At 36.8% G+C, this 13,690-nt stretch overlaps 1 protein-coding gene across 1 annotated transcript in view; it reads left to right on the top strand.

The window, feature by feature from the left end:
* Nucleotides 1-6,977, top strand: part of BEGAIN (brain enriched guanylate kinase associated) — a 72,081-nt gene extending 65,104 nt beyond the window's left edge. Inside the window, exons 7-8 of the mRNA XM_026050434.1 lie at nt 2,065-2,148; nt 4,870-6,977. Of these exons, the coding sequence (XP_025906219.1) occupies nt 2,065-2,148; nt 4,870-6,243 (1,458 nt within the window). The 3' untranslated portion in view covers nt 6,244-6,977. The remainder of the gene's footprint in view (nt 1-2,064; nt 2,149-4,869) is intronic.
* Nucleotides 6,978-13,690: the final 6,713 nt, after the last annotated feature.

Below are 13,690 nucleotides of genomic sequence, written 5' to 3' on the forward strand. Positions count from 1 at the left end.
TTCACAAATGAAAGTAAGGGTTAAATGTGTCCATTTATTAAAAAATAAAGGGCTATAAAACCAACCTTTAATGTTATACATAACTAAAGATGATGTTAAACTGAGCAATCCCACATGGGGAGAGCATGCTTTTGTCTCATGAGTATTTCTTCTCTGGACGTAATTTTCCCATGCTTTACCAACAGACACAGAATGATGCTTTTGAGGCAGAAACATGTGCAAGACCACGGAAAATACTTTTAGACATAATTGCTGATTATTGTTCCAGTTGCCACACATATGGTTGGTTCCTATTCAGATTAATATTAAAGGACAAAAATTCACTCTAGGAACATGGCATGTCCCAGCAATGCTGTGAACATAGCATATGAGGCCATTCCACCTGCATGCAGGTTTCTTTTTGTAGTAATTTTTAAAGCTGCTAAAAATAAAGTGCGAGAAATGCTTTTTTTTGCCCTCTCCATGACAACCACTTCACAGAAAGAAGAACTTCACAGCTTTTAAAGACAGGCTTAGTTGTGGGGAAGGCTTCACTCTTGTGTGCCTAGTAACGCCAGGAGGGATTTGCAGTGCTTGCTGGTGCTATACATTGTGCAGCGCTATATTAAGGCACAGCGTGTGTGTAACAGGCCAGAATCACATGCACATGCCACAGATTTTGTTTTTAACTCAAACACTTAGATTTCTACTGCTGGCATCTGCTTCCCAAAGTAAAGATAGTGTGTACCAAGATCTACAGGAACAAAACCTATTTCCTCACCACATTTAAAGCAGAAAGATGCATATATAAGGTTGTTGCATGTGAAGATAAAAATCACCTAACAACCATAACAAATATACATTTGCTTCTCACATGCCTCACAGCAAAATAATCCTAGGAGCAATTTTTTTTGAGCCTGTTATTACAAAACACCTTTAATAGGGTATTTCAAAACAAATTTCCTCCTTTCCTTTTCACACAAATTTTATCACTTTTTAAAGGTAGAATTGGACCATTTAAAATCTTCATGCAATGAAATAACAGTAGCAGCACCAGCAAAAATTCCAACCATTTCACATTCTTTCCTCTGTAAACATTTCATAATGTTTACAGCTGAACACACCCTACTGCCCACAGTATTTTACGCTATATGCATCTCATTTATACTCACCTATAAAATCAGCTTGTAAAGCCAATTTTGTTTTTGTTAACAGCATCTGGAGCAGGAGAAGCAACACAGTTCTTACCTCCAAAACCCAGAGATAGTGATTGGAGGATGCAGTGTCAAATTAAGATGAAGTATGGAGTTGAGGGCAAAATTCTGTACTGAGTTTTCCCATTAAATAGGCTATGGGAGCCATTCAGTATAAAAATAGTACAACCAGCCTGTTTTAAATTCTCTTTTTCCCTATGTGAAACTCTCAAGATGATTTCCTACCCAGTAAAAATACCCTTTTCTGCAGCATCAAATATTCACAGTGAAATTTAATATGCACAGAGTTACCTTCTGCAAAACTAGGGGAGCAAAGAATGATCAAAATAATTTCATAAAGAGGCTAAGGATATTTAAAAAATACAAAACACTTCTGCAATGACTCTCTCACACAGTCTCATGAGACAACTGCAGTATTTTCTAGACTAGTATCCTCATGCTGATCCAGGTGGTATTCAGTAAATAGTTTGTTATTGAATTTACTTTTTGCTAAAAAGTGCACATTTTTAGCATGTACTAAGCTGTGCTGCTAACTATGAACCTTCATAGCTGCATGCTTGTTAATGGAATAAAGTCCAGATCCTAGTGGTAAGTATGTCTTGTGAAATGCAAATTAATGCTATAAAGTAACAGCCCTCAACAATTTCTGTCTGGTACTTTTGTTTATCTACGCTTACACAGTCAAACAGCAAAAACCCTAGGCCAGGTAGGATACAGAAAAGTTTTAATTAATTTTAAAGTTCAAGGATGTTCTAAGTTTCCCTGAATTCACTTTTAAAAAGATTGCCCAGGAATGGGAGAAAGGTTGAAAGCCATAGACGAGAGGCAAACCTTACAAAACGGACTGTTTTCTGTTATTTTTATTTTTTAGGAGCTCTATAGGAAGGACTGCAATTTAGCTGCTCAGTTGCTCCAGTGCAGCAAGAATTACGACAGGGCACATAAGCTTTCTGAGGTAATGTAACCTGATAATTCTGTAAAGGAATAAATGTTTCTTGGAAAACAATCTATTCTACATCTATCCAGAACCTGTTTGCCCCTAAGGCTTTGCTTTCTGTCCCCCAGTCTAAGCAAGAGCAGGAGGGCAGTTTTATAGCTGTTGTTCTCCTATGTGGCTGTTAACAACATCACAGTTCACGATGGAATTTGGCATCACCCTTTGTCAGAAACTGTTATTTGGTAGAGATCAGCACCGGTCATGTTGAAAAACTAAGGTTTTAGGAAAATCAAAGTGCTGAGAGCTCCACTTTGCAAAATATTGGCAGGGGAACGATGACAACTGCAGGCATCAGAGATGCTGATCTCATCAGTTTTCTTCCTGAAGCTATTTTCCTGTCCAACTAAATTACAAATCTGAATTTTAAAATAGATTGACCAAAATATATATATTTTTTCCAAAGCAACCAGAACACTGGATGAATGATTTCCAAGGTGTAAACATTAATTAATAAATCATGCCTTCCAAGGAAGCTTGGTTTGAGAAACAGACTCCTACGAAAGACAGGCAAATGTTACCTTAGTGAACAAGGCTTTGGGGAAGCAAGCCTCTGGGCAAAGCAATAGCACCCATGGATGTGCATTGCTAACATGAAGGTCACTAAAACTAAACTAAAGCATTCCCTTTATTCATCTGCCAGTTTAGGGCTATACTGTGACATTGCAAAGCAATGAAATGTATAAGCTCTTAGCCAGTAGACTCCTTAATGGCACTAAACAACTGTGGTAAGTAAGGGTAGATAATGCTGTTTTGTCAAATGGGGACATTATTTCCCAGAACCAAGATGGATCTTCCCATTAACCAATATTTCAATCCTGTTTTGTTTTTCTTTCCTAATAACTAATTTCCATTCAGGATGCATGTCTAGGAATCATCATGACATTACTCATACCTGAAAGCACCATATCCATTAGCAAAAATTAAGATCTTAAACATATTCAGAAACTACTTGGAGAATAAAATGAAAGTATTACAGATGGGGATCTCCCCACTGTTTCTCACAGTCTGTCATACAGTCAATCAAACAGGCAAAATCTCCACTCTTAACTGCAAGCATTTATTAATTTAGCAATTCTGGATGTACTGTCACAGGCAATGAACTCCTTACAAACACAAATGCTGCTTGACAACGGGTTGTATATTACTAAAGTGATATTGCTGTCATGGATAATTCCAGTATGTAGCACTATACTAGGAAAAAAGAAATTTAAAAAAATGCATTTCATAATCTAAACCACAAAATAATGCATAAAAATTGATTAAAAGGCAATGTAATGGGATGTTTAAAATAACACACAGTGGTTTTGGATTAAATGATTGGTATTTCTTTTCCACACCTATATCGCAATTAATAGCAGTCCTATTTTGCAACTTGCTTATTCAATCTTTGTTGCATTTCTATTGCTATGACTAATACTGCTGTCTGCCAGCAGATTGGCAATATCCTACTGTTTATTTCCAATGGAAGATGTATGAGCTAATTAACAACAAAATGATTAATCCAAAACATCACGGAAGTTTCTCTTGTCTAAGAGAAGGAGAGAAGACAGCTTCAGTAGTTGTAAGATTTCATTCTCTCCTAGAAAATGTAGCTTAGAGAGGCAATAGGATTGCTAGGGCCATAACCCTAGCAATCCTGTAAAATGGTAACCACCCATTTATGGCAAAGAGGATGACAGAAACTTCATATCTACTCATGACTAAATTGGTTGAGGCAAGAATTCGAGGACAAAATTCTTAAGCAGTGTAAATCAAAATGAATCAAAATAAATGAAAATGAAATCAAAGGAACTATTGCAGTTATAAACAAAATTAGCCCAATCTTTTGATTTCCATCAAGAAAAGCTGTGAGACAGCTCTTATCCAGTCCTCTGGTGTATCCCTGTCTGATTGTTGACAGAAAATTGGAACGAGCAAGCCAGATTAAATTTGACAGGTAAGCACACTTGGTCAGTAAGACTTTTGAACCACACCGATCAATGTAGTCTCTCAATCTCTTCTGGTCCATGTGACAAAACAGCAGAGGGAATCACTGTCCAAAGAGTTGATCCCAACACATGTCCCAAGACGGTGAGAAACACTCCTCTCGCACAGCAACCAGCACCACCGCTTCAAACATCAGTTGAAGGGAGTTTCCAGCCTGTTCAAATAGCATATTTATCAAATGCAATAGTGAAGGACAGGAGTCAATTCAATTTGGCTCTTAGTTTGAGCAAGAGATGCTGGGAGAAAGGTAGAACAGCAGAATATGGTCTGACCCTTCCTCATCCTAGCAGAGAACTGAGCAGACCCATGTTCCAGCTGAAAACCACACATACATACAGCCTGCAAAGTGTTTCTCTAGGTTATATTTTCCTGCCTTTACTACATTCCTTAGGTTTATTTCTGAGCAATTTGAATTAATTTGGAAGGAAACCTTCTGGTTTCATAGTATTTTCCATGTGGGGGAGCAGATGAAGATATCCAAATGTTAAGTCATTTGATTACATTTATTTTCAGAAATGCACAGAGATTGCAGTCATTGCTAAATGAGTTAATGTACTAGTCAAAGAACCGTACACAGCGAGCCATGTAACGCTATAAATGGCACTCATCCATCAACTGTGTAAGCCCAAGCAGATATCAGTACTGACACGCACCCTTTTCTCCTATCTCCTTTGTCATCTCTCTATATTACAGTTGCCATCTGACTTTCAGGAAAGAGTCAGCATCCATCTGGAAAAACATGGGTGCAGCCTTTCTGTCCCCTTATGTCACTCTTCTTACGCTGATTCCATACCCACTTGCGTCATTGCCAAAGTACTGGAAAAACCTGATCCAAACAGTCTGTCTTCACATTTGTCAAGCCCATCTGCAAGAGATCTTAATTTTCAGGACTCTTCTGGAAAACTCGGGCAAAGGCCCCAGTACAAGTCAGACATCTACTGTAGCGATACTGCCCTTTACTGCCCTGAGGAGAGGAGGAGGGAGAGGAGACAGAGTGTGGACACACAAGTGAAAGACGTGGGGTTCCTCAGGTCCCAGAACTCCACTGACAGCACTGTCGAAGAAGACGGTTTCCATTCGAGCTTCTCTCACGAAGCCTTCCCAGAGTATATTACCTCTTTACCAACATCTAGCTCCTATTCCAGCTTTAGTGTTACATCTGAGGAAAAGGAGAACGCCCAAGCCAACACACTGACGGCCTCGCAGCAAGCGATCTACATGAGCAACCGAGATGAACTGTTTGAGAGAAAGTCACCTGCAGGTTATGAGCATCAGGGGAGTCCTAGGTTCACCAAGTCCAAACCCGTGCAGCACATGGAGCTTGCTGATGACAACGAGAACTCACCCACCTTTACTAGGACTCTGCCTCCTTATGCAAACGAGCCTTTCCATTTCTCAGCCATAACATCCCAGCAGGCTTTAGCAAACCAGAAAATGAGGAATGAGTGCAGGAGCACCCACCTCTCAGAAGAAGACTTACCTGGGCGATGGAGGCAGTTGAGTGTGGAGGACATTGGTGCATACTCTTACAGGAACACTGGCAGGCTATCACCCTGTAGTTTTTCAGAGCAGTACTACAGTAGCCCTATTAAAAAAGGAGACAGCCGATCAAGCCCCATCTATGCTAGCTACAAAGCAGATAGTTGCTCAGAAGGAGATGACATCTGCCAAAGCAGACTTGTGGATTCTTGCTTCCTGAGAACAGAGAGTGGCTTGAATATCGACATCAGCACGAGCTGTAAACAGGACAAGCTGTCCACCTACAAAACAAAAGAATCAAGAGACCAAAAAAATGAAAGGATCACCGTCCAGTTATGCAGTAGTAAAAACATTGAGAGTAGCCCAGTATTAAAAAGAGAATATGTGGACGTGAGCCCCAACAGCTCAGCCGAGTCCCTCAATCAGAGTTCAATGGAGGCATCAGAAGTTCACCAGTCTTCCATGGAGCCAGGAAGCCATCCGGGTATACACAGCAAACAGCAGCAGTTTCAACGGACTGGGAGTACTGGTTTGACTCGGAAGGACAGCCTTACAAAAGCACAATTATATGGAACCCTCCTAAACTAGGCATCTTCCAAAACTGCAATAAGAAAACACACAAAAGGAAACAAACAGCATTTGATACTTCTAGTGAACAATAACGTTCTAGGAAACAGGATTATTATAAAATATATATTCATAATGGTACTGTATGTTTAAAAGAAAAATCTCTTCAAAAAAATTATAAAGCACTTTTCACTTGACATCCTTTCCACGTGGGAGACTGTCCCCTCCCCTCTTTTGTAAACCTGAAATATTTTTATAAATAAAATGATATTTATTAGACTATCCTCAGCTATTTGAGCAGAATTCTTTTCCCTTCAAGCAGGTTTCTTATTTATTTTTGTGCATGAGGCCATCTGTGCCTAAACTCTTGGAGGAAAAGGGTAGAATCATAATGGCAGTGACAAAAAATAAATCCACCTGATAAAATACCATAAAAAATGTCATGTGAAAACAGATCAAACAAGAATGGTGAATTTGAAGAAGTATATTTTTTAATGAGAATGAAATTGTATCTTATTTCATACAAATGTATTTATGAGTGACTAATGTATGCACAAAGTGATACCAATATTTTGTTCTTTTAATCCACTGTGTTTCTGCTTTCCTATTTTCCCTTGTATACTACCTCAAAAGTAATTGAGGGTTTCTTTGTCACATATTTTCTGTAGGCTTGCATTTATATTGTCTAAAATGCATGCAGTGTCATAATTAATACTGTATTTTGCATAACTTAATAAAAGACACCAGTGGAGACATTTTGATTTGTTCTTTCTTAAATATGCCCGGGCAATACATATGAATGGGGTGGTTCTATATAGCATCAGCCTAGCAAAATGATCATGGTACTTGAAAAACGGATGCCCAAGCAAGGTCAAGGACCTCAGTACATTAGTTACCCAGTTCCGATCTTTATCTTAGTTCAGAAGAGAAATCAGTTTCTTCTGACACAGCTAAAAGGATGATCTAATATTTATTAAATCCTAAAAAGCAGATGTATTTCTGAAAATTATCTGATAATCATCTCACTATGAACTGTATGTCAGAACTGCTCAATTCCCACATAAGCATCTTCAAACACAAGGCCAGGGATTCAGTGCAGTAAAAAAATCTGATTATTATTAATGTGTGCGAGTACTTGCTGGGTTGTCCTGAAACAGTTCTGCAGCTATGGAAGTACCATGGATATCAATAGTAGCTAATAATATCACACAAGCTAGCTGCAAGATAACACAAATGCGAGGCTTACGCCAATGCAAAAGCTGTTACTTTGGGTTTTTGTGCTGCAATGTTTACTTGCAATGGGTAGCATGCCACAAATAATTCCATTGAAGCTCATGGAAAAAAAAAAAAAAAATCACACACAATAAAATTCTCTGGGGCCACCTGTTTCTATGGTAGAATTTGACCTACAGTAAATAAACCTGGAGAACCAGAAAAGCCATTATCTCCTCCTGAAAACACTTAGATAAAAAGCAGGTGGGAAAACTAACAAGCAAAAAATCTTGCTGCTGACTCATTGAAGCATAAAAAAATTCAGATGATCTAAGACAAAACATTATTCTTTTCTGTTCAATAATACTAGACTTTGACATTCAAGAGATGAAAATTATGTTTTACCTTTCCTAAGAAAATATGCAAGCTACAGACTGATAAAACCCAATATTTACTGAACCACAGAACGATATTAGATTAATCTCTCTATAATATCATTCATTACTTAACACTAAACTGGTATTTTGGCAATAATACAAAACTAAGTTTCTAAGATATTGCATATCTGTTTATTTAATATCCTGTTACTTTATGTTCTTTCATTCCATTGCAGTTTCAAAGTCTACTTCTATGCTTCACATAAGTTATTTTCTCACACCAGGTACACTGATAATAAAGACTGCGACTGGCCTTTTCAGCTAATTAGCATTGTTTTTTTCACAGCAAATAAGCTATAATGCTGTAGCTTTTTCTTCAACAGACCATATCATGGCACCTTGTAAACCTCGTAATAAAAATTTCCACTGAATTAATCAAAATAGCTAGAAAAAATACTCAATGTTTCATATTTTAAATTTCTCTTCAGTCAGAATAAGCACTTGTAATTTTACACATTTTCAGTGAACTTGAAACAAAATTAATAATTTACTCAATTTGACTCATGTTCACCAATTTAACCAATGTTCATTCAAAAACAACTTTGAATGTTTAGAGCAAAAAAATGTCTTTTGATTTTGGCAGGTACTGGTTTTGATTTCTTGTGACAAGCATATAAAGATATGAATCTTCACTTTTTACCGTGATAGAGATTGCTTTTCTTTGCATTGTCTTTATAATTTGCTTATATTCATTTTTTACACTGGAATTAAAATCAATCGAAAACCCTGTCACTGAATACATTTTGGAATACGCAGTCATAGGTGTTTAAAATCAACAGTCCCATTCTCCTCACTTGGTCTCTCTGGACTTAGCTCTCAATTGACTGTGGTGCGCTGCGACTTTAGGAGGGCTCTGCTGTTGCTCCAGACAAGGAATTTGGCCCAGCAACAGGTATAACAGCAAGTGAAGTTTTAGAAGAACGTTTAAAATTATACAAAATGTTAACAGGTTGGAAGAGCAAATGAATAATATCGTCTTCAGAACAAAAAAACCACCCTGTGACCAAATTGGTGGCAGGTCTGGCTGCTACAGCATTTCTTGGAGTACTTTTCTCAAGGACATTATTAATGGAGGATAATACCCAAAACATTGTTCTCAGAATATCTTATTTATATCTTCCATTCATGCAGATAATTTAATGGACTTGTCATTATTCTTATGTCCAGAAACACAACACAATAGTTCTTCAGCCAAAGAAATCACCATTTGTGTGCCTAAGAATTTGCCTTAAAATAGCTTTTCCCAAAAAGTCTATTTTTTCCCAAGTATTACTAAATAGCTGATATACCTCTAGATAGCCAGGAAACCTTGCTATCTCTATTCCAAAGGATATTTAAGTATTCAAATTCTATATGCAAGTTCTGTAGGTACACAGAACAGGATTTTGTTTTGATTATTTTATTTGCCAAGATGAAGAATCTAAAGAGGGATGAAAATAAGTGGCAAGTCCTCAACTGTGCAATGAAGCAGAAGATGAGTAATGTCATTTTAATGAACGAAAACTGAAACCAAATGTAGATGACACAGAACACTGATCAGGGAAAAACAAAGGACTAGATCGCAGTGATGCATACCAAGTCATATTGAGCCAATCATGAAAATAAGATATCTATGAAGTAGGGCACAGTTCACTAAGAAAAATAATGCTGCCTAAGCATTATGAACTCAAGATCAAATGCATTCTCAGATGCAAAAATATTTTCTCATTCAAAGTTAAAGCTAAAGCTAATAATCCAAATCTTAGTAGTTTTGAATAACAAATATCACTTTCTTTGAAACTTCAAAAATCTAGAAATAGTTTAAATTTACAAATTTAAGTCATGACAAAAATAGGCATTTTTCAACCAACTGTTTCTAACTACTTCTCCAAACTAGAAATTTATCCAGCTAATCCTTTCCCCTTCCAGCATTTTTAATTAAAAAGTATTTCCATTCCAAAATCTATCACAGAACAAGATTATACAGCTACTTAGATTAATTTCTCCTTGTTTAATTTGAACATACTAATTGCCTATACAATTACTCTCTCCCTTTCATGTTTACAACCTTGTAATCCTTTCAGACTATTATGATCTCTCTCCTTCAATATCACTTGGAAGACTTATGCAGATTGGGTCCTCTCAATCACTCTTTGTCAGAAACTCCCTTCAGGCTCCTAATTGTTCCTAATGCTTTTCAGTGAATACCTACTCACCTTTCTCCTGCTGCACACTAGAATATTTTAATATGAAACTCAATGTACAAAGAAGTAGTACAAGAAAGGAGGAGACTAATCAGATCAGTGTGACTCTCTGCATTAAGGTCTTCAAACACAGAAATCCTCAGTAACAAGTAGCTGTTCGGACACATCCATAAGGAAAATCTCTCATTTGAATGACAAATATTTTCATGTAGCTATATCTAAGTTTTGCATTTTGATACAAACAATGACGGGCCACATTTATAGAACAGAAGTTCATCTCTTGGAAATCAGTGCACTTGAAAAGCAAGCAATTGTATCTCTGCACGATGCTGGGGCTAATGTCTGCTTCAGAGCAGTGACCTGCAAATAGTGAGTAGGAGCACAGTGATGATTATAGATCACAAAGATGACCCACAGTATTGAGCTCTATTCCCTGTGTGAATAAACAAGGTTTTTAAAGAAAACTACAGGCAAGGAGGTTGTGCCAAACTGAGCTCTAATCTTTAGGTGAGAAGTGAGAGAAATATCTCATAGCTAGAGACATAACAATTCCAAAACCATTTTTTGCTGTCAAAAGAAATTGAAAGGGAAAAAAAAATCATCACTGACACCCACCTATATGCTAAAGGTCGCAGGAATCTATCACAGAATAACACAACAGCAGTCAACAGTTGAAGGCTGAAGCCAATGTCTGATTTCCTATGTACATTTCCAGCCATGAGTGAGAGTAATTAATGGAATAAAATACTTAAAGAAGGAATTGGAAAATTCTCCATCTTTTAACACCTCCAACAGCACAGACATGAAAGACATTTTATTCTGGTGCACATTTATTTCTGATCTTCAACAGAAGTAGGAAGTAGGTGCCTACTAATCAATATCTTACAACCTGCAATTAAGCAATCCACTCCTATCCGCTTTCATCACTTACTTTTTGGAACACTTCCCACTTGTGGTAATTTTGTCATCACCTTACCTTAATACAACGAATGTTCACAAAGAGTTTGTGGGATGCTCACAATATACCAGAGCCCTTCTGGGTTAGTTTGTGTTCTTCCTCCTTACCAGCAGTCTTGTTCTATGCTAGTTCAGTGATTTCTGCTACACAGAATTTCAACTTTATGTATGTCAGAACCCAATGCCCCTCTCAAAATCATTAGATATGTGATGCCTCAGCACCAAATTTTCCAGGCCCAGAACTCCCACACAGTGCCCTTCTCCAGCCTTTAAGATCTGTGTCACTTTTTAGAAGAGAACTGACGAAGTTTTGAAAAGTCCCTTAGGTCTAGCTTCAGTCCTCAGTATAAGCATGACCATGAGCCAGACATGTTGACCCATTTATATTCTGTATCGGTGCATTCCTGTCTACAGAGTGTTATATCAACAACATCAGAGGTCTTTCATCCTATTGCCTTTTTTTCCCTCCATATATTTGTTCAAGGTCTCAGTGTTTGGCAAAAGAAAGTTTAGCAATTGAGTCATAATTCCCTCTCATTTTGTTTGATATTTCCCCAAGATTCTATTAGTAAAGCTATATTCTTAGTTGTTTTTGTTTAGCTACAACTAAAGAGAATAACTTGAATCCTTGTATAGTGAATTACTGATTGTGAATATTACTGATTGTGGGTAGGACAAACTTCCAACTGAAGTTCAATCTTGCCCACTTCATTTGCTGTTAAAAAAAAAAAAAAAAAGCCTTCTCCCCCACCTCATAAAAATTTCTATTGCAATTCTTCTCTATTTTCAGTGTAGGATCCTTAATGACCCTCAGATCCCAAGGCTTTCTCTTTTACAGAGATACATTTATCACTTCTCAGTCTATCTTAAATCTCCCAAAAGTGCTTTCCAAATGAAGTAATAAATGTAGAGTAGAAACTTGACCTCAGAATAATTTGAGTGTGTACTTAAATGCTCTGCTGAATGAAGTCCAAAATGATGCAACAGGAAAGCATATACCATTATCTACAGACCCACTATGTACCATGAGAATTTTCTTAAGCATAAGCCATATATTTTAATCCTCTATAACAGCAGTTATGTGTGTAAGTGCTCTATCTCCATTTTCCAAACCACAGCACTAATGTTAAGCTTTAGCTGCAGAAGTCATTATCTACATTTTAAATTTCTTCCCATAATCTCTTAATTGCTTCAAAATAATTAAATTATTTCCCTATAGTAAAGCAATTTTAACAAATAGATCTTCAATTTAAGTTTTAGATTGCTAATGGATTTACTAAGTTTTTCTCTAACAAAGTCTTACTTCATAAAGTAACTTGTCCTATACAGTATCCACAAGCTCTTACAAAGGCAAATCCCTACAATCTTCTGATTAGATAGGATGGGGCAGATAAGAATTCCACCCTTTCCAGGAATCACAAGGGAAAGCTTGATATCCTTGCTGCCTTTCATTTCCTCATGTTTAAAATCTGACAAAATCCTCATGTTTAAAATCTGACAAAAGCAAAATTCAACATTACAGCCCATGCAAACGCAGAGTACTCACACTGCACAGTCAATTAATGATCAGTTTGTTCTGTTATATTTTGTTTTGTCCCTGTGAAATTACCACCATTCACCTTGGAGAAATAAGATATATGAATTAAGATGCCTTTATTGTCATAAAATCAAAGAAATCATCTCCATCCACACAAAAGACAAAGCTAACAAATATTGTCCGTGTCCATAACCACATTTGTAGATAATTCAACCCCTTTGGTTTGGTAAAGAAGATAAGTCAGGGGTTAATGAATGTCATCCAGCAAAATGTAGCTCTAAAATATCTTATCTACCTTACATATTAGTGTCCCCAAGCATTTGCTAAACTTTACATTGGACTAATTCTTGCAGGTTATCCAAATTTTTCATTTAAATCTAATTTCAACTTACATTAATGCTTATCATGCTATTACAATAATTATAATCCTTATTAAACATGACCTCATACCTGCTCATTAGGTGGCATAATTCTAGCAAATCACCTAATCATTCTAACTTAACAAGCCATCACATTTTTGTCTTTCTTCCATTAAACATGAAAAGATAATCAACTTTCTAGGCTAAAAGGTAGCAGCTTATATCAACACAACTAAATTCTTCATATATGCTAAACTCAGTATCTATGTGACTTCAAGACCACAATTCTACATTAGCAATCCCACACAACTTTAATAAGTACCTTCAGAATGCCCTTCTCAATCAGCATGTCATCCAGGACTCTCTGGAAGACTCACTGGTGTGCTATCAGCTTATACTGCTCATGCCAAACCTTGCTATATCACACTGATACAACCTGCAATCTTCTTATGGAAATAAGAAAAAAACAGTAAGTATAGTATAGATGAGCTTGGAGTTGGAAGATGAAGGACTAGACACTGAGAAAATGAAGATGGAATATAATTTATAGACTGCATTTTGCCAATTATGATATAAAAGAGGATAGTCACTTGATGATAACAGAGGTAGTCTTAATGGATGCCTTTTGGTATTGAATGAAACCACCTGGTCACAGGTACGTATAATTTAATGTCTTACTAGTAATGTTTACATAATTACTAGGGCAAGAGTGTCAGGAATTTATCTTTGTGTGATATCTTTGTGTGAATCTTTACCACTGAATTAAACTATAATAATTCTTAA

The sequence above is a fragment of the Nothoprocta perdicaria genome, unplaced genomic scaffold (assembly GCF_003342845.1).
Source record: "Nothoprocta perdicaria isolate Ctin4 unplaced genomic scaffold, notPer1 scaffold_69, whole genome shotgun sequence".
Lineage (NCBI taxonomy): Eukaryota > Metazoa > Chordata > Aves > Tinamiformes > Tinamidae > Nothoprocta > Nothoprocta perdicaria.